Here is a 20,284-nt window from a genome sequence, read left to right as displayed (position 1 = left end):
TTCTGCTGTTCCTTGTTGTGCAGTGAGGAGGACGCTGAAGGGTGCTTTGACATCAGAGGAAGCCAATGTGATGGGCTTGTCCGGTGGTTCTGACATGCAGGTGTGAACGAGGAACTGGAACTTGTTTGTGCGACCTTGAGAGCAGAAGCTAGGCTGAGCTTTACTAATGCACTGCTTGAGCTGTCGTTGAACTGCACACTAAGAGCCCCTAAACGCATCATTGTATGGTTGGGTGTTTTTTGGGGTCGAAGTGAGAGCAACAAGTCCCAAAGATGGTTATTGTGTACAATACTACTGTGGTACTTTGGTATGTCTCTCTGCACAAGGTGCACTGGATCCTAACAGTTGGCTATCGATAGAATGTGAAACCATGGACACATCCAAATATTCCATCCATTTATTCAAATAGATTTGTTGCGCTGCACGTTTCAGTGCCTTTGTCACATATATTTATTAAAAAAAATCACAACTGTGATTTAGTGGCAACCAGTTTTCTGGGGTTAATTAGATGATCATGTATAAACACAGGTATTTATGACAACTGTTTCCCCCCCATTGCCTTACATTTACTTTGAAAGGCTCCATGATCATCACTGAAGCACTCCTCTCTTTAAACGTTCAATGTGAGCATTATTTCATGCACATCTACGGTATATTGATGTCAAATGGCTGATGTGTCTTTTATTTTAAAAAAAAGCAGACCAGTTTATCTTTCACTGTCTAATCAGTTTTTTGGGGGGGGGTCAAATTTTCACAAGTCAACAGTGTCCGTTTTCCATTTAGATATAATGGAAGTGTGGCCATTAGAAGAAAAGAAAGCACCAGCAGTAGTCATCTCTATTCAGCACCTTAGCGTCCAAGTGTAGCCTATTGTAATGTTTCTACAAGCAAACAGATGTGTAAAGTTACTTAGGTCATAATGTCAAATGTCTTTTTTTGTGTAGAATAGTGTAATATAGACAAAAAGCAGTATTATTATTCTAAATATAATTTAAAGCAAAGCAACCAGGCTGTGCTGTTTTTTTTTTTAAGAGTCACTTTTGGAAGGTAGTTTGATATTTGTAACTCTGATGGAAGACTTTTGTGATGTCATTGCACTTCCTGCTAAGAGCGCCGCCCCTGCAACACAAGTGTTACACAACCTCAGCTTCATCTGCAGCTAATACAACTATTGGAATTAAAAAGCTCATGAAAACTATTTTCAGTGTTGAAGTGTCTTCTTTTTTTGTTAGGGGGAAAAAAAAGCCACACACACACTAAGTCCCAAATTTAAAGTCTTATGTTTATTTTGAGTCCACCACACAACCCATGCTTCAAGTCCCTGTGTGTTCAAGAGCACCTGCAGGTCTAGTTTATCAATGGTGTTTAGTCGCAGCCATTACACGGACGTCTTTTGTCGTGTTTTGAGGTGCTCTGGACCTAAATGTGATCATGATGAATAAACTGCAGAGACAATACAATGAACAGGACAGCTACCTAGCAAAAAGGAAAGAAGGATGGAAGGAAATACAATGGAGCAGAAACAAAAAGAAATACCAGCTGAAACACTGTCAGCAAATCCAGTGCAACCCAACACACGTTCTGCTATCTGAAAACTAAAAAAACGAAAAAAATAAAAAATACAAGGGCACAGGTTAAGAATTATATAATTTGTATCTCCTGATCATAATTCAAATCAATCAATATACACGTTCCCTGAACAATTACTTTTGCACAGTACCTCAAAATTGTATAAATTACAAAATGGAATATTCCCTTTCCACCAGACGTGATTTACTTTGTAAAACCCCTGAATGAGTGAAAGGCAGAAAGCTCTGACGCACTTTAACATTTTTATATTGCTACATTTTTTTTTACCAAAAATAAACAAAAAGGTCATATTTGCATATCCTCTTAGGTGTCAGGTTTTCAAACCAAATAATGTGGCGTTTTCTCTGAAATAGCACCAAACGCCGCCTGTACGTTTAGTGGCGGGCATTGATCTTTTACAAATAATAATGGTAAAGTGATTGGACTTAGAAAAGGGCGTAAAAAGACGTAAACAAGTCTAAATGTAGGAGACGGCTACAAACGCTCCGCCTCTACTAAGATTTCATCTTGTCGAAGAGATGGAGCTTTGCAACCATTGGACAGCCATCGTGAATAGAAATGATTAAAAAGAAGACTAGGTCTTCAACTCATGCTCGCCATCTGGTTCCGTTTAAAAGGGCTCATTTAAGCGATGTCTAAAAAGCTATTGTAAAATGGTATTATAGCTAATAAGGGAAGGTTTAAAATACTTCTTTCGATCCACCATGAAGTTTAACACATAGCACCAGCTTGAAGGTCATGCTGAGCATCGGGTTTGGTCTAAAAAGAGCAAATCTGTGCAGCACTAATAACACAAAAAAAGAACAAAGGAAAAAAGGATGTGGAACCCAGATAGCAGTGAGACAAGCGGACAAATCTTTCCAAAAGTTAAAGTGCCACACTCCAGTCCCACGCTTCTTTACAGCTCACCACAGTCTGCACGCTGCTTTTTAGGACAGCTGATGGGGGGCTTCAAGCATCTCCATGAGGAAAGTGTCAATGGGTGTGTCGCCGATCAGCTTGAAGAAGAACAGGTGCTCCAAACACTTCAGGCCGATGGAGCGCAGGGCGGGCAGTCGCAAGAGGAGCTTGGCAAACCTGCCAAAAAAGTCATGCACATGCTCGGTGTTTGGATTTGAAAAGGCAGGAATAATTAGAGGGAGGAAGCACACATACCTGCCCTGCTGCTCTGGGTACTTCTGTTTGCAGTAGGCCTCCAGAGATGCATAGACCTTCTCTCTCAGCAGCTCCACCTCCCCCATGTTGGACAGACCTTTTGCATCTGCAGGACAGTACATTCATGAGTCCACCAGCTGTTCAATTCATTTTCAACCACTTATGCTCTGTGTGAGCTGGAGCCTATCCCAGCAGACATTAGGCGAGAGGTGGGGTACAGCAGGGACTGGTCAGCATTCAATCACAGGGCACATGCAAATATTCACAATCATGTGCATGCTTTCTGGATGTGGGAGGAAGCCAGAATACCAGGAGAAAACCCACACAAGTATTGGGAAGAGATACACAAACTGAGGTTAGAACCCAGAACCACCTGCTGCTGTTTTTCTTTATTGGTTCATTTGTGTACTCAAATATCATGAACTTGTGGGTGTAGTAGAGGCATGCTATGGCGTCGTTACGAATGACACCTATGAAACCTACCAAGGGTCAACACGTCAAATCATTTGAGCAGCTTTACATACATGTATCTGTCCAATGTATTGCAATCACAAGCAGTAGTAGTAGCAGTTTCCCTGGTATGTAGTCTACCTGAGTGGTTGGTGCTCCACTCATTTTGTTTCCATATAAAAGACCACTAGAGCTTTTGTGCTTGTTCATGGAAAACTGGGAGAATTTAAGTCATTAAGATGTCAGTAGCACGCTCACCTGGGTTGAAGAGGACAATGGCGCGAAGGCAGCCCAGTTCCGTCTTGTCCATTTGCATATCTCTCATCTTGTTGACAAGCTCAGTGAGAACCCTGTATGATAATGTTTGAGGCCAAAAAAGGTTTCAAGGTGTTTTGCTTAGGGATGCTCCGATCAGCGTTTCATGCTGTCGATTCCGATCACACGGATTACTTCTACCTTTTTCAATTTATTTATGATGAGTGCTATTAGCTGGGGGTGCTATAAAAAGGGGAAAAGTCAGGGCTGACTGCCAGGGGTCCCAAAAAAATAGGTAATGGAGGGAGGGTTTTTTTTCTCCCCATGGGACCCAGAATTCCTGGCTGCACCCCTGCTATTGGCTATATGATATGAAAAAAGGAACCATAATTAATTTAAAGAAATACATATTTGTCTTACTAACATATCACTGGAAACTTACAGAGGACAAGATGTCTTCTTTAAGAAGACTTTGGATGTGAGAGTACATTGGTGGAGCTCTAGCAGGACTTCCAGGTACGTGAGAGAGCACTCTGTGAACCCGGTGTCTTCCACCGCTAAGAAAGGCTGGTCATCTCGTCCGATGCATTCAATTATTTTTCGGGTTATTCGCTTAGCCCTCTGACTGTCTCGCACATGCAGGCGAGTGTTGTCCACGTGGCTGCGTTAGCTACCATCTGACTGATGATCACGCCGTGAGCCTCGAAAACTCACCATACTCCGTCACGTGTTTGCTCTTCAAATGCCGTATTACATTACAGCTTTTTAACGTGCTACCCTGCAAGATAGTTTTCGTGGCATGTGTTGGTAGTTAGGTTCCACACAGCAGACATGATTGTTTTCGTTGTGGCACGCCTGTGCACTGTGAAGGAAAGGAGGACGACGACGCTGCCAGAGACGTTAGTTAAGGCAAGACACTACATTTTACAAAGGGATCGCTGCATGCTTCCACAGGTGATCGGCGTTGAAAGGCATTTATCGGCATATGCAGATCACGTGATTTTTCACAGAAACCAGCCGAAACCGAAGGGTGGCCATTCGATCTGAGCATCCCTAGATTTTATTTTTTTAATTTGGCAAACAAATGATTTAGCATAAATTCCGGACTATAAGCCGCTACTTTTTTCACACGCTTTGAACCCCCATGTCTTAAACAATTAAGATGCTAATTTATGGCTAAAAGAACTACAGTTCCCACAATGCTTAGAATGCAGAGTCAGTAAGTAGTGAAGTGGACACTAATATGTTCTGAAGTCTGCGGCGATCATGTTATTAAGTAAGTTTGATCAAGTGTACAATTCCTACAGCTTCTGTTTGGACCGTGGCAGCTGTTAAACTCAGACGAAAAAAAGCATCTCATGTCATCAATGCTAACAAGTAACTCTAGGAACACTGAGTGCAGGTAGTATTGCAAGGTTTATAGTGTGTCTTTCTGTGTAAATGTCCCATGTTACAACATGGATACCCGGCAGCTTATAGACAAGTGCGGCCTATGTACGTACAAACTTTTTTCGTCTTTAAATTTGGTGGGTGCGACTTATATTCAGGTGCCCTCAATAGTCCAGAATTTACAGTAAAATGTGAATATAACAAAGTGCGGTCATACCTGTCAAATATGGCACCAACCTCTGCACTCTGCACACTCTCTCTGAATAAAATAAAAAAAAAGGACAAGAACAAGTTGAGATTAGAAAGAAATACTGCATAACTTACTAAATAAATGTCAAACTGGCCAAAGACTGAATGAACCTATCAAAAATAGCTCCAACTCCTGCACTGTGAGCACCCTCACGCTGCAGCTCCGAGGTGAGAAGAACACCATCCTTCAGGGCGATGGAGCGGTGGGAGAAGGAGGCAATGAGAAGCTCATTCCAACCTGGAATGAGTCACAGTGTTCAGACTTGCTAGCTGATGATGACTTTGACAGGCTGTAGCAGTAGGAAGAGCGTGTGCGTTGATGCACCTGCACGCAGGAGGATGACCTGATCATCAAGGGGCAGCTCACAGAAGTGAGGGATTCTCTTCGCCCACTCTACCAGAGCAAAGAGCTGTTTGTCTGCAGTTTGACAGATGTTGGTGACTGCATCATGGGGCTGGAAAGGAATAGTAAAACATCACTAAGGGCACACACACTGGCCACAGCACTTTGGCGTGAATCACCCTCCCTCGTGTGTCCCTTGATGGCACGCACACCAACTACAGCATTTGTGTTTTGGCCTATTAACATGTGCCTTATGTTATTATACAAGGCTATATTACTGCAGCTTTCCTGATTTTATGGATTATGTTGAATTGTTCTGTTAATTTTTACGGTGCAACGGTATAATAGCTGACGGGTGGAACAATTGCATTAATTATAGGACACGTCTACATTGTGCTCAAGCACAAACTACCTGATGTAAGTAGTCCAACTTCACGCAACATTTATCAAGTTATTTGCAAACCAGCCAACCTTGAAGAAATTTTAGGAGTAATTTTCTGTGCGTGCACTGTGCAGGTGAGCTGATGATGCGTTCAAGCGCACTGTGTAGTTCAGGATTAATTTTGAGTGTTTGGCAAATGAGCTTTCAGACACAAACGCACAACGAACGCAACAAAATGTATACCTGGACAGAAAGCAAGCGTAGGGTCAAAATGAGTACGAAAAATGATGGCAGGTCCGTATTTGTGTTTTTTATGTGCAAATAATCCTTGTTCTCACTGACCTGCACAAAAATGTCAATTTGTGTACCACGCCAGTCGTTGGCAATATCACTTATGCTGCCTGTATTCTCAGAATCAACAGTGTCTTTGAATATTCAATGTGGGTGTATAGATGTACTGTACATTGAACTAGAGAAGCATCATTATGTTACACACCAGGCCTGTGGTCCATCATTGCTTTGGTTGTCACCTCTCACATGCCTACATCAAATGTTTGAAATAAACATTGCAATTTTCAAGAATGACCATTTTGTTGTCTACATGGAAAAAAAATAATTGTTTATTAGCTTTTAAAGGTTTCAGGCCAAAATATGTAACACGTGGTATGGTTGCATGCACTCACCGAGTTGCCTGCAGAGCCTCCATCGGAGTGCAGCTCAGTCTTCTGCTCCACCGCAGTTTCCGCCTCCAGGATCTTCTCCACTGGCATCTCCTCATTAATGCTCATGCTGAACTCCAGCTCTCCCTCGCGCTCTCGGTTCCTCTGACGCTCCTCCTGGACCGCTGAATCAGACAATGCAAGGAATAGTGATTAAACGTTGAGAAAGATTACTAATAAATTAAAAACTAAAGTAACTTGTTGTTTGTTGTTTAAAATGTGAATAACTCTCTGAAAAGCAGCAGTATGACAGTACACCCTGTTGATAGCTGACTTTATTTCAAATATAGGATTTATTTACACTAACATTAGGTATACTGCTTCATTAGGTATACAATAGCTGCAAAACCTATTACAATAGGTATGGTCTACATCGTATGATTATGGAAAAACTATTCAAATAAAATACTTTCCCTAAAACGTGCAGCGATGCAAAGATGAGCTAAACAAGGAACTGTTACATTTTAGTTTTGGAACACAGACTTTGTTGCAATTGGTGTTTTGTTGTGTGCAACATCCTGTGCTCATCCAGGATCTTTTTAAGATATTTCTCTTGTTGACCTGGATGAAACTGTGCTGTCTTTGAGCTATTAACATTCAACATCATGGCAGTTACGTAATTGACTATTCTCCATTCATTATTATTTACTTTAGTTCAATAATTGATATCAAACACATCAGAGTTCATGATTTGCTTGCCTTGAACAGAAGTGCAGAAGCATTTCAATGTACCTGTTTGCTATTAAACATATCCTCAAATGAAGGTAACTTGATATGTACAGGTAACACACTGTTGTGTTTTGAAACATGTCCCCTCCCTCATACTGTGCACAATAACCATAACTCACTAAGCCATGGTACAGACACCCATGTTCTTCCTATTTCTTGTTCCTGTGATGAGACACTTACAGGATGTTATAGCGCTACTAAAGGAACAATATTTGTATCTAACTGTTTAATCTAAACAATGTAATTAGCACAAACTAAAACTAAGAACCATTATTAAAAAAAGCTTTAAAATGTTAATGCCATACTCATCCACCCCTCATCTTTTCCATCTTCTTTATTCCACCTTACAAGTTTGACCGCTATTGAAAAATGGAGAAAGGGTAGAATTGGGACAACGAAGAAAGAAAGGGGTTACATTATAAACCAGCCCCTGGCGTCTGTCTCTACCTCCCTAACTGGAAGTCCCATTAAGAGAATATTCTATTGTAACCACAAAGACACACTTTATCCTGACGTGTTCTGCCTTCTCTTGCTACTTGGTTACATTTTATTTTATTTTTTTTACTTTGAGACACATTTTACAGCAATGAGCAACCTGCATACCTTCCCTCTTCATGCCCATGGCCAGGCACTTCTGGTAGCGGCAGTACTGGCAGCGATTCCGCTGGCGTTTGTCCACCAGGCACTCTTTGTTGTCCCTACAAGTGTAGCTGAGATCTTTGCGAACCGTCCTCTTGAAGAAGCCTTTGCAGCCCTCGCAGCTGTACACGCCGTAGTGCTTGCCTAGAGCACAAAAAGTACAGTCACAGGAGAAACCAGGAGATAAGCTCAAACAAATATTTACATTAAAAGCAACACATGAGTCTTTCAAATGGACTGAACGGGTGGCGGTCCATTCACTCACCAGATGAGCGGTCTCCACAGATGACACACAGCCGCTTCTGAGACAACATGATTCCTGGACTGTGAGCCGGCATGGGCCTCAGGCCAAACGGAGGCTTGATGTCCTCGGAGCTGTTAATCGAATGCATCCCTGACATGGCGCCTGAAGGTGTGATCTGCACCAACAATTAACCACAGAGAATTATTATATGTGGTATTTCAGCCAAGATAAATACTAACAGATGAGAGACTAGTAACTGAAGGAACCTAGAATACGCTAATAACAGAATAACAGGGGAAATACTTTCAAATTGATTCCACACTGACCACTTATCAAACACAAGACAAAACAATTCAATGATGTCCTCTACCTGGCTGTGACTGATGGGTCCAAATCCCAGAGAGGGAGACACCATTGAAGAGTTGATAGAGGGACTGATGACTGAAAATGGGGAACCAATGACATTGGTGGGGCTGTTGGGGGCTGAACTGTTGGGCTGCTGGGAAGACATGGCTCTAATAAGCTACCCAACACAGATGATGACGAGGATGTCCCACCAAATGGATTGCAGTCAGTCTGAGAGGGTGACAAATTCTTGTAGTAATTAGTACTGTACACAGGTGGAAAAATTACGAAAATATTGTGCTATCCCTTACGTTAACACTTAGGCTTTGTGCACAAAATTAATACGTGTCACATTTGATCACACCGCAGTGCACAACACGGACAGCAGAGGAGAATCGTAAATGCACAAGACTGAAATTACACTCTGTTCTGTAAATGAGACAGCTTAGAACTAAGCTTATTTAGTTTGTTGAATAAATAGACAAGATATACTGTAGACCTCTTCAACGAGTCCCTACATGACATCTGTTGTGAGGGCATTAATACAATAAGTGAAACACATAAAGAAACACCTGTGCATTAAAGTGCAAAAAAATAATCTTCCTGCAGACTGTGGGATTATTTAACCCTTTTCCTTGTTGTTTTAAAAAATATACTCTAACACACAGGAATTAAAAATTTACAATACTTAAAAAGACAAGTAAAGACTTTCAAAATGACTACTCAATTCCAGTAAATGTTGCCAATTTTGTTAATGATCTGATCCTGGAATTTGGCTAAAATACATAGCACGTATTTTCAACATAAAATGTACAAAATTCCACCACCAAAAGACACAAAAAATAAATGTAATGTTGTATAACTAGCCTATGTTTGTTAGCTGGCAAAGCGACAACTTTAAGTAACACGTCTGCTAGTTGAATGCTGCTTACTGTATGCAGCGACTGTCACTAACGTTGCCCAAAGGAAGGCAGGAGTCAGATCACGAATACTTGTTACCAATATGTGGTACATTATTATACACAAATGTATCCAAATAATAGTAGAATCGTGCTATTTAGTTAATGGTAGCTACAGATCCATTGGATGCTAGCGCCTCGGCTAGTACCATTAGCCGGCTAACATTAGCCACATACGTGTTTTTATTTATTTAAATTGCGCGAAAGCTATTAGTTTAACACATATATTACCGCATTACAGGGTGTTTCTCCATAATAACCACTTAACCTACGCGTAGGCGTCGCAATATAATCTACTTAGCGACGCTACGCTCACGGCTAACCTAGCTAACCTAGCTATCATTAGCCTGACGCTAACTACATGTCTCGAGTCGACCGAGCGGAATACTGGTGTTGAGTTCATTTACTGGGTCAGAATAACTCACCAAACAAACAAACGACGCATTGTTGAAAAGCACGTCTGAGTGTGTTTGCTGCGCTCTCTCTAAAAGCGGCAGCAGACAGCAAGGCCGCCCCTCAAAGCCAGTCGACTTCAACTTGACGCTGTTGTTGTTTACGGGCCGCCATCATGGCTCAGTGCCAGCTCCCCGAGAGCCAACAAGTCTCGTGGGACCACCCAGCGGAGCGGTCACGTGACATATACGCGCTGGCTGGGAGGCGCACGCTAGATTTGGGTTTGCACAATATAACGCAAATGCAAGGGGATAATTATCGTCATTACATGTTTCAGAAAGAAATTCACAGCGATTTTGGACTGACAGGAAATAGACACATTACACACATTGAATTGTCATAGTAAGGGTAGCATGGAGCATTATGATGGCTCTTAAAGTGTATTAGTTGTTCAAACTCAAGCCCAAGCAAATTCAAGCAAACTTAGCTCAAACTTTTATTAAGTATCATTTTTACATTCCTTACCCCCATACAAGTATAAAAAAGATTTTAACAACTGTATAGTAAAAGTATAGTAAGCACTGTAGAGGAAGTAAAACCGTCCATTGATGACGCCTGACAGATAACGGCAGTGCAACAGGAAGCTGCTTACACAGCAATACTATGGAGTAGAAAAACTCAGTTGGGTGGGCAGCACTGTTGTTTGGTGGGCAAGTTTGTTTTATTGATGTGGCCACCACTTTCCAACAAGTTCGGCATACTGGCTCGTTTGTGTTGATGAGCTCACCTTGCTCATTATTAATATTCCCACACGGGGGCTGTGGCATTTGGCTTTGAAAGCATCCTTTTTTCCTCCTTATTTCTAGAACCTCGCATTGCTCCTCACGAGGCTCCACTCTTTTACTGTGCATATGCTAGCGGCCCCTCCTCCCCCCACAGAGACGAAAGACCAGAGGTCTCACTCCATCTCACAGCTTCTCAAGCCGTTCTGTAATGCGTTTAGGTGCTGAACACTCTCCCCGCCTGTTTGGAAGAGAGAAACGAGGAAAACATACGCGCATGCACATGACATGATCAAATGATTGAGTTCATTTTCATTTATCGTGTGATTAATTCATTTATTTTTTATTGCCAGACAGTTTTTTGCTGCTGCCATTATCTGTATCGGTTGATATTGGAATTGGTAATAAAGTGCCGGACAATATCGGTATACTTATTGGATAGCCATAAGATGCCAACATCAAGCATCTCTAATAAAACTGGTGGAAAATGATCAAATATTTATATTTTGTGCAGGTGCACTGTAACCAAATTGTCAAGTAGAGCATCGAAATGCAGAAAGGTCCAAATCTGTGCTAAAATCTGTCTTTCATGTAATTTTCATGACATTATCTTGACCACCTGATGGCAAAGAAAGAAGTCTTTTTGTTGTTGAACTGTACAAGCAAGGCCTCACACAGCATTGCTGCCAAGGTTGGAAGCTGTAGGACAATGATTTTAAAGTTATTTAAGATTCTGAGGCTTAAAAAAAAAGTTACCCGCAAAAAAAGTTGCCCACTGGCGCCCCAGTGGGCAAAACAAATGAAGACCTTACTGATGCTAACTGCAGCCCAACAACCATACGATGGCAACTGCAAGAAAATATCGGTACCGTTTCACCCTCTTTGTGACCCAAGCAGCTGCTTCGAGCCCGGCGGTCACTAGGGGGCTCCCAAACACTGACATGTCAGTTGTTAATTCGCCACCAAATCCTGAAAGGGGCTCCAGATGTCCAGAACTGCCACCGTCCCTCTTGACCAGTTATGGTTGGGTCTTTCAACAGGGCAATGTTGCATTTCCACATCAGAGCTCCAGACTAACGTTTTGGGTTTTTTTTTTACTAGGAGCACAGTGGCCCCTAACTTTAAATTTTAGGAGTGCAAGCAGAAATTGTGGGTGCGCACACCAAAACCGACTTGCAAAGTCAATATTCACATTTGCTCTTATTTTCACAGTATTACTGATAAAGACTTGAAAAATAAATGGCAATTGTCTTCTCTAACCACTCTGTTTGTGACCCTAGCTATTGAGAAACTGAAAATATCTATGAATTTATCCGGACTGTACAGGATGAACTCGACACTGAAACCTGCAAAATGCAGCAAAATGGAAAGCAGCGAAGCATACAAGCATATTCAAGAGTCAAATTGCATGCTGAGTACGACAAATTCATACATGTTGGCAGGTCTGCACTAATATTGAAAGTCATCCCTGCCTCTCACGCACCCCTTGACAGTTCACCCCTTGTGGGGGACCCACCCCACTATTTGAGAAGCACTGCTATAAACGGAGATCAGCTAGTTCAGTGTTCAATACTTGTATTGCTCAGAAACCAGTTACTGTATTTTGTGTGTTAACGTCAGCACTTTATAAGGAGCCGATGTGTTTTTATTTATTTATCTGTGTATTTATTTAAATACACAGATACACAGACACCTCTGGTGGTCAAAACTAAAGGTTGCAGGCAGCACTTGGGACTAGTCTCAACTACGGCAGAATGTAAATGGCTAGGACTGCATCTGTTCAAACAATGAAAACATCATAAAGCCACTTTTTGGGTTATTATATCAACATTTTGATCTGCCAGAATAAAGATAATTAATAATGAACGCAAATGAAAATACCTCAAAGTGAGAGCTTTTTCTCAGCAATACTTAGGTGAGATTAAAAAAGAGATTATTAGCTCAATTGATTAAAGATCAGAATTAATTAACCTCTCAAGTTTATAAATCTCTTGATAGCACAAAAAAAGTCACCGCTAAAGAAAAATATTTGGCTCCCCTGTTTATTGGAAAAAAAAAGAGACTAAAATGCATATACCAGATAAATATGGTGTCGGTAGAGGATCCTCACACATTTGCCATTCAGCATTCACGGCAAATGAGCAGATTTCTGGGGATTTTTTTTTCTTCCCAAAATACATTAAGTCCATAATAATTTATAAATACTGTACGTGACAGCGTAGGTAAAATGTACAGCATAAATGTACCACTGTTAGAAAGCCCACGGTTTTTGACATGTTTACGTCTTTATGCTTCATTGATAATGTTTCTTGACTAAACGTTGAGATTTCGCACTTTGTTCAGAGGTCGTTGAACGCACCAGAGTTGTGTGCTGTGACTGGCTACACCGTGACTCCTATTCCACCTGTTCATGGATCATCTTACGTTATCATTCATTAGTGGTGAGTTCCTGTACATTTTATATGTGTTTAAAAGTGTCAACAAACAATATGTAATATAATAATTACTTCTATTGCAAATGTTTGGAGGAGAACGGGAATCTCACGGGAGGCTTTGGACGGGGAGTGACTTGTTTGTCAAAAATAGACATTTTTATGGGCTTACCAATTGCAAGTGATTTTTCGTCATTCACTGGTGGTCCCAGAAAATAACCCCCGCAAAAAGCAGGGATCTGTTGCATTTACAAACCTCATATGACTCCTATGTGAATCATCACACACAGTAGCAAGAGATGACCTATATACTGTACGTACCGCTGCAATGGGAAGCATATTGCACATTGTGCTGCACTGTGGCAACAGAGAGAGACAAACAAGAAAAACTGCTTTGGTAAGAGACACGTATGAAAAGGAGTCAGGTGACATTGGTATTGCAAACGTGTTGCTTGAAGGAGCTACCACTTCATACTCAAATAACTGCTTGTATGAGAGCATCCATTTTTTTGATTCCTAAATAACAAATGTACATTTTTCATGATGAAAATGACCAAAAGCCTCTTTCTACTATTACTATCAGGTTTGTATATCATATTAGTTTTGCAACATAGTTGTGTGAATAACATAATCTTTTTTGTTGGCGCTAAAATGGAAGTCTTTTTTTCTTTTGCCCACAGAATGTTGCTCCTTTAAACTGGTATTTTCCAACTTTCACCACATCCCACTGTCAAAGACCTATGAAGAAGCGAAGAACTACTGCAGAGTGATGTACACGGACCTGGCTACCATTAACAACCTGACAGATATGGCCAATCTGATTGCTTCTGTTCCAAATACCACAGAGCGAGCGTGGATAGGACTGGAGATGGGAGATGTACCAAAGTGGCACTGGGCTTGGCCTCATCAAAAACTGGATTTTTTTAACTTTGGGGAAGGAGAACCACAAGGTTTGGGCCAAAATTCATGTGCAGCCATGGATCTACAAGGACAATGGTTTGAGAGTGATTGTGAAACCAAACGGAGCTTTGTTTGTCAGGGTAAGTATAATGCAGTGGAACCCCCAAAGTCCAAATGTGTACAATTTGGAGACAATAATAGTTCTATTTTCAAGCCTTACTGGGCAAATAAATAACAAAAAAATATGAAACAATACTTGTCCTGCGATTGGCTGGTGACCAGTCCAGGGTGTACCCCGCCTCTTGCCGGAAGACAGCAGGGACAGGCTGCAGCTTCTCCTTGACTCTCCAGGACAAGTGGTATAGAAAATAGAAGGATGAATATGAGCTATATTAATACTAATAGTGGTGATGTAAATAATAAAGACATTATTTCATTAAACAAAAAATATCTATATCTTTAGTTTGAAAAACAATGAAGACCAAATTTTCATCGCTTTCTAAAAAAAACAACAACACCAGGACGGCCAGGACAAGACATGAAGATAGGGCATGTCCTGGGAAAACAAGACATTTGGTCACCTAAATTTACGCCAAAAAATGTAAAATATGGCAAATATGAAAAGTATGATGACAACCATGCGACCAAAAATTGGACACCAGAAAGGGGCTGGCTGCTCTGTACAGTATGAGCAATACGATTATTTAAATATCAATCACATACCATATAATCAATCTATTAGCATCACGTCTAATGGCTAGCATGAAAAGTTTATCAACAAATGGCACAATTTATTTGACCCGAAAACTATGTATTTCTGCTACACAACCAACAATGTTGATGTTGGTCAGACATGCAACACTTTTTAATTCCAGTACGGCTCTCATTACATGTGTCAGGTGTCTTCAAAGGGTGAGCAGTTTTGTTGTGCTTTATTGTTTTATACAGTGGTTAACTCCTGTTTATACATGTTAGTAATGTTGTAATGTTACAAAAAGTATTGTCAGTACAAAATTTATGGTGGCTACAGCCTGGCACAAACATAATAACATCCATCCATCTTCTATGCCGCTTATCCTCACTAGGGTCGTGGGTATGCTGGAGCCTATCCCAGCTGACTTTGGGTGAGAGGCGGGGTACACCCTGGACAGGTCGCGGGTTGGTGCCCTGCGATTGGCAAGCAACAACCATTCACTCTCACATTCATACAATTTAGAGTCGCCAATTAACCTAACATGCATGTTTTTGGAATGTGGGAGAAAACCCACGTACGGGGAGAACATGCAAACTCCACAGAGATGCCCAATGGAGATTCGAACCCAGATCGGGAAGATCTCTTGACTGTGTGGCCAACATGCTAACCACTAGGCCACCGTGCGGGGACACATAATAACATAATATGGAAAATAACTTGGAAGTCAACCAGCATCACAGAATGAATTGTGTTTGACTTTTGGGGTTCCATTGTATATAATTATATTAGTGCAATTCATTGTTTGTACAAAATCACAAATCGTGCGAAAAACCTTGCAGGCAACATTGATGATACCAGCAACTACATTTTTGTTACAAACACCAAATCATGGAGGGATGCCCAAAAGCATTGCAGGGATTTGTCAATGGATCTGGTTGGTGTAGGCTCCGCAGAAGAGAACGAGGAAGTCCAAAATGTGTCCACATCTCAAAACGTGTGGATCGGCCTCTTCCGAGATGCGTGGAAGTGGTCCGATGGGAGTGAGTCGTCATTCCGCTACTGGAAACCACACCAACCAAATTCTGCTAATCAGGATTGTGTTGCTGCTGTATTGAAAGATGAAGGCCGGTGGAATGATCTGAGGTGCAGCACCAAACGCACCTTTGTCTGTCATGGCCGTAAGTTGACTCATTCCTGTCTTGATTTCTGATACAATTTAACTGTCTTGCTTTTCCATCAGCTTACAGATATATATACAAATATAAATAGTTAAGATGAATGTATTTTTGTCGAATGAGTATCTTCTGCCTGGAAATGACAGAGAGAAGTGGCAAAAGATTGAAGAAAATGGAAAATATTGTCATCATCATCTTATGCAGCATTCTGAAGGATGCTGGTAACTTGTAGTATAATCTAGAGCAGCGGATTTCAGTGTGAAATCACAAAACTTCAGTACCATAAAAAACAGAAAAACATATTTTTCAACCTGCTAAGCGAATTTCAGTGATGCCAAAGGAATTGATTTTTCATTCCTATGGCGAGAGAGATGTGGGGTGAGTAGAACCGTCCACAAAACATGCTTCAGGAAAACTCTCTTTTGGGGAGGGGAGACTCATTGTGCCGCACTTTGAAAATCCCTGATCTGTAGAGACTTTTGATGAGCTGTGCATTTACATTTAGAACAGGGGTGATGAGGGCCACATTCATAAAACTAGAAAAGTGCAGACGTCCGCCAAGCGCCATAGTTTCCCCCATATTGTGATTTACACCATAAATATTAGTTCTACATTTATTTTATCTACATATTTAGATTCCTCGACAATGAAAACATACCATTAGCAATTGGATTCACAGACTAATCAATATTAGTCCAGTAGTCATTCATAAAAATGGCGGTTTTCTTCTAGCTCTAGCTCCATAGCTTTGAAGATACAACAAATTCGTTGGCACATTCCATATTCCACAGTAGCTTGGCTACATATAATGGTGTTTGTTGCATGTTTATAGCTTCATTTGTTGTCTTCCTATGATGAACATTCCAAAGGTCCCCTATTTTTTTTACCGTATATTCTGGGTCATAGTATCCGGAATTATTCCATTATTTGGATCAGTCTTTGATATTTTGTAAAACCCATTGGAAACTTGTTGTTTATTTTCTGTGTAATCATATGCCCAAAAGCTGAAAATGGCCCTATCTCACAATGTTAAAGAAACCTTGAAAAAATTCCTGGATCCAGACGGTGATCCGGATCACCCCCAAAATTGAATCGGTTCTTTCGTATCCCATTTCCGACAATTCTTGAAAATTTCATGCAAATTCATTCAGAACACAAACAAACAGACAAACTAACAAACAGATAAACGCCGGCAAAAACATAACCTCAGCGCGTGCGCTTGGCGGAGGTAAAAATAAGGAAGCGGGGGGCTCTTTGATATTTTCTTGATTTAAGCGTATATATTTTTTAATTACATTTTTTAAAAATACCCTAACTAAATGTCATTAAAATAAATTGAATTCATTATGTAATTAATTCATGTTTTAATTAATACATAAATTAAATGTAATCAAAATTTTAATTGGATTAATTAAGTAATTAATTGACGTATTAATTTAGGTTTTTATTAATTCATTAACTATTAAATATGCTAAGTAGTTAAATATATTCTAATAATTATTATTGTTAATTTGATAACCCATTCAAATATTCAATATTTCAAGTTTTTCTCTTTTCAATGTGGCTCTAATCCTCCATGATAATGTTTCATGTTTAATCTCATGAATAGAATATTGCCTGGGGGCCGAACTATGGAACGCAAAAGGCCCCCAAGCCGCACTTTGTACACCCTTGCTTTAGAACATTGGCTATGACGGTACTGAAAAAGGGTATGAACAATTTTGAACAGGAAACATTTTGTCAAATTATAAAAATGTCATGACTTCTCCAGTCGATATCTTACAGTACCTTTACCAAGAGTGACTTTACTAACATTATGGCCAGCATGTGAATCATACTGGATGAGCTGTAGCTACAGAAGTCGAAGTTTTTGCACATGCATGTGTGAGTTAAGTGGTCATTTTGGTCATGCATTTTGTGTTGTCACTTGGTGCAGCCAGCAAAGTTGTACCAACCAGTCAGACGAGCACACAGGAGACGACGACTGTCACGACTCCTTTCAACAGCTCATCTTCAGAGGTGACACTCATTAATTCCACAGCAGCTACTTCTACGCAACCATTAAATACAGGTATGTGTCACAGTCAGGGACAACAAAGAATACCACACGTCATACCTGCACGCAGCTCCACAATGCAATTCCACAAATATCAAATGTGACAATTCTTGTGTAACTCCTTTGCAAGCGACTACAGGTGGCACCTCTGCATTCACAACACAGCCTGGGACTCTGACTACGACACCCGCATCCTCTGAAAGCGATCTTCAGTTGATCGCAGGTACATTTCGAAGTGCTAAAATGGAAGCATGTTTCCTGGGGGTTTTGAAAGCGTGGCACTCTGTGAGCCTCCTCTCACAGAATAAAATACAACCAAAAAACAGATTTGCTGGAGCATATTTGGTGGAAATTTCCACTCACTCCTCATCTGTCTTCCTGTAGGAACTAAGTGGGTTTGAAACTTACGTTTTTCTTTAGTTGTCACAATCTGCCTCATACTGTTCTAGATCACTTTTCAATCTTTTTCTAGCAGCTCATTACATCTAGATGACAAACAATGCTATCAATAAATGTTTTGTTTCAGAAGGAATTCAAGACAAACATACAAAATGTTTTGCCATGTGCAGGCTGATGCTTATCCATTTTTTTATTATTATTATTGAAGACTTCCGTTCCTGAAGACACAATGTGGCAGCGAGACCAACCACCACCACCTACGTGTTTTGTCATGAGTTATTTCTTGAATTCAATAGAGTTTCTCACCTTTTTTGTCAAAATGCTGGCACTTGCAACTTTCTTTGGCTCTATTTGTGAGAAACACTACTTAACAGTAAGTTTCACTTTAGCATTTCACAGCAAGCCTTCAAGGACCTTCAGAACCAAGTGCGAAATCTCACCCCTTGATGAAAAAACATTATCAGTGAAGCATCATAAAAAACAGCAACTGCAATTAAATACGGCAATTGGGGCCACACTGAAAAGATAAACAAAATAAAATGTTGCAAGAAAAAGTGAAAACTTTAAAATCAAAAGTTGAAATGATGTTGAATGTTGACATATAATAACAATATGTCATCTATAACACAAAGCCCGAGATGTTGGCTGCTTTTTTTTAACTATATTATACAAATCTACGAAATACTGTTCATTATTATATAGTGACCTACATTGGATGGGTTGTAGTGTGTTAAATGAACAAAATGTTAAGGATATGTATCATAAAAAAATGTGGACACCCCTGCTTTACAGCAATTAATCCAAACGTCAAGCATCTTCTGCTGTGGATAAAGGTCAAATCATGAGGTAAGGTAAGTAGCAATGTGTGTGCTGATAGCCGTTTCTCAGGTATGATGACATCTGGTGGACAGGGGCAGTAAATGGTCCAAAAGTCTACTAGAAATACATGGTTGCCCAATGAGCACGTTATTTTTACATAAGGAAAGAAAGTAATTTATTGTTTTTTTTGTTGTGCTTTGTACGCTGCTCCTACAGGTAACCTGATCTTAATTCGTAGAAACATGACTTGGACGGAGGCCCTGAGTTACTGCAGAGAACACCACAGGGACCTTGTCTACATCACTAACCCAAGCACTCAGAATCAAGTGGCGGAGATGACAAAGAACGCCACTTCATCTCACGTTTGGCTTGGCTTACGCTACACTTGCAACTTTAACTTTTGGTTTTGGAGCAGTTCGCCGGTCCACTGTTACCAGAACTGGGCTCCAGGGGAAGGATCAGAGGGTGCAAAGTGGTGTGGCACTAATGGGGCCATGGAGACCACAGGGGAGCAGCAATGGGTCGGCTTGCCTGAGACGCAGCAACTGAATTTCATCTGCCAGAATTGTGCTGGTTGAGGGAGGTTTAGGAAGCTTAAAAAGCGCTGGTTATTCTAGCGTTCTATTCAAATGTCTCTCCATTTTTGTCAATGCAGGCCAGTGCACTTGTGTGAGAAGACTTGAGGGCTGCCTCCTCCATTGTTGAGCGTGAATTTCATTAAATATGCCAACACTGGGGTGTGCAGGCCAACACATTCATGGGCAGAGAGAGTGACGTGAGAACATTGATCTGCCGCTTTCACTCAGGGGTTAATATTTGCATGTTGACCCCCTCGGCTACAGGGCTCAAGATGGTCTTTTTAGGACCACCATGGTCCCGGTGCAGACTGCCTGCTGCCCCTACTGACCTGACCTTCACTTGTCCGCAGTGCTGAGGTCTACATGGATCACCACTCACCGTGGGAATACTATACACAATATTCTGAACTGTAAATGATACAGAAGTAAAGAAGTGTTAGACCAAAATGAAAAGAAATAAAAGGAACATAAAACAAGTTATGGAAACATGACATCAAACACCAAAACATGGCATATTACATGTACTGTATTTGTAACAGTTTATCATGAACCTATAATAAAATATTTGTGTGGGTCCACCATTGTGTCAATGTAATGGACATGGTAGT

At 40.7% G+C, this 20,284-nt stretch overlaps 3 protein-coding genes across 12 annotated transcripts in view; 2 read left to right on the top strand and 1 right to left on the bottom strand.

The window, feature by feature from the left end:
- Positions 1 to 2,000, top strand: part of fhod3b (formin homology 2 domain containing 3b) — a 133,070-nt gene extending 131,070 nt beyond the window's left edge. For 2 of the 4 annotated variants that reach the window (XM_054781107.1, XM_054781106.1), the window contains one exon: positions 24 to 2,000. In XM_054781107.1, the coding sequence (XP_054637082.1) occupies positions 24 to 106 (83 nt within the window). In that variant the 3' untranslated portion in view covers positions 107 to 2,000. The remainder of the gene's footprint in view (positions 1 to 23) is intronic. The other 2 variants (XM_054781108.1, XM_054781109.1) reach the window with 1 other exon arrangement.
- Positions 1,264 to 10,052, bottom strand: rxrbb (retinoid x receptor, beta b). 3 transcript variants are annotated; one of them, XM_054781113.1, is made up of 12 exons: positions 9,874 to 10,051; positions 8,515 to 8,720; positions 8,166 to 8,319; positions 7,865 to 8,044; positions 7,567 to 7,620; positions 6,497 to 6,657; positions 5,414 to 5,543; positions 5,200 to 5,326; positions 5,057 to 5,098; positions 3,454 to 3,545; positions 2,746 to 2,851; positions 1,264 to 2,667 (listed from the first exon to the last, which is right to left on the bottom strand). In XM_054781113.1, the coding sequence occupies exons 2-12, from the start codon at positions 8,653 to 8,655 to the stop codon at positions 2,520 to 2,522; spliced, it is 1,335 nt and encodes a 444-aa protein (XP_054637088.1). In that variant the 5' UTR covers positions 8,656 to 8,720; positions 9,874 to 10,051; the 3' UTR covers positions 1,264 to 2,519. The 3 variants fall into 3 exon arrangements, with proteins under 3 accessions (XP_054637088.1, XP_054637090.1, XP_054637089.1); XM_054781115.1 differs by lacking the exon at positions 8,515 to 8,720 and having other exon boundaries at positions 9,874 to 10,052; XM_054781114.1 differs by lacking the exon at positions 7,567 to 7,620 and having other exon boundaries at positions 9,874 to 10,050.
- A 2,971-nt stretch (positions 10,053 to 13,023) lies between these two features.
- LOC129185795 (macrophage mannose receptor 1) lies at positions 13,024 to 20,244 on the top strand. 5 transcript variants are annotated; one of them, XM_054783269.1, is made up of 7 exons: positions 13,503 to 13,638; positions 13,736 to 13,826; positions 13,901 to 14,095; positions 15,489 to 15,827; positions 17,761 to 17,895; positions 18,011 to 18,103; positions 19,315 to 20,244. In XM_054783269.1, exons 3-7 carry the CDS (start codon positions 13,924 to 13,926, stop codon positions 19,674 to 19,676), a joined length of 1,101 nt encoding a protein of 366 aa, XP_054639244.1. In that variant the 5' UTR covers positions 13,503 to 13,638; positions 13,736 to 13,826; positions 13,901 to 13,923; the 3' UTR covers positions 19,677 to 20,244. The 5 variants fall into 5 exon arrangements, with proteins under 5 accessions (XP_054639243.1, XP_054639244.1, XP_054639242.1 ...); XM_054783268.1 differs by lacking the exon at positions 13,503 to 13,638 and adding an exon at positions 13,024 to 13,064 and having other exon boundaries at positions 13,736 to 14,095; XM_054783267.1 differs by having other exon boundaries at positions 13,736 to 14,095; positions 18,020 to 18,103.
- The last annotated feature ends 40 nt before the right edge of the window (positions 20,245 to 20,284 follow it).

Source organism: Dunckerocampus dactyliophorus, chromosome 7 (genome assembly GCF_027744805.1).
Source record: "Dunckerocampus dactyliophorus isolate RoL2022-P2 chromosome 7, RoL_Ddac_1.1, whole genome shotgun sequence".
Classification (NCBI taxonomy): Eukaryota; Metazoa; Chordata; class Actinopteri; order Syngnathiformes; family Syngnathidae; genus Dunckerocampus; species Dunckerocampus dactyliophorus.
Note: the sequence above shows the minus strand (reverse complement) of the source record. Positions and strands in the feature narration are given on the sequence as shown.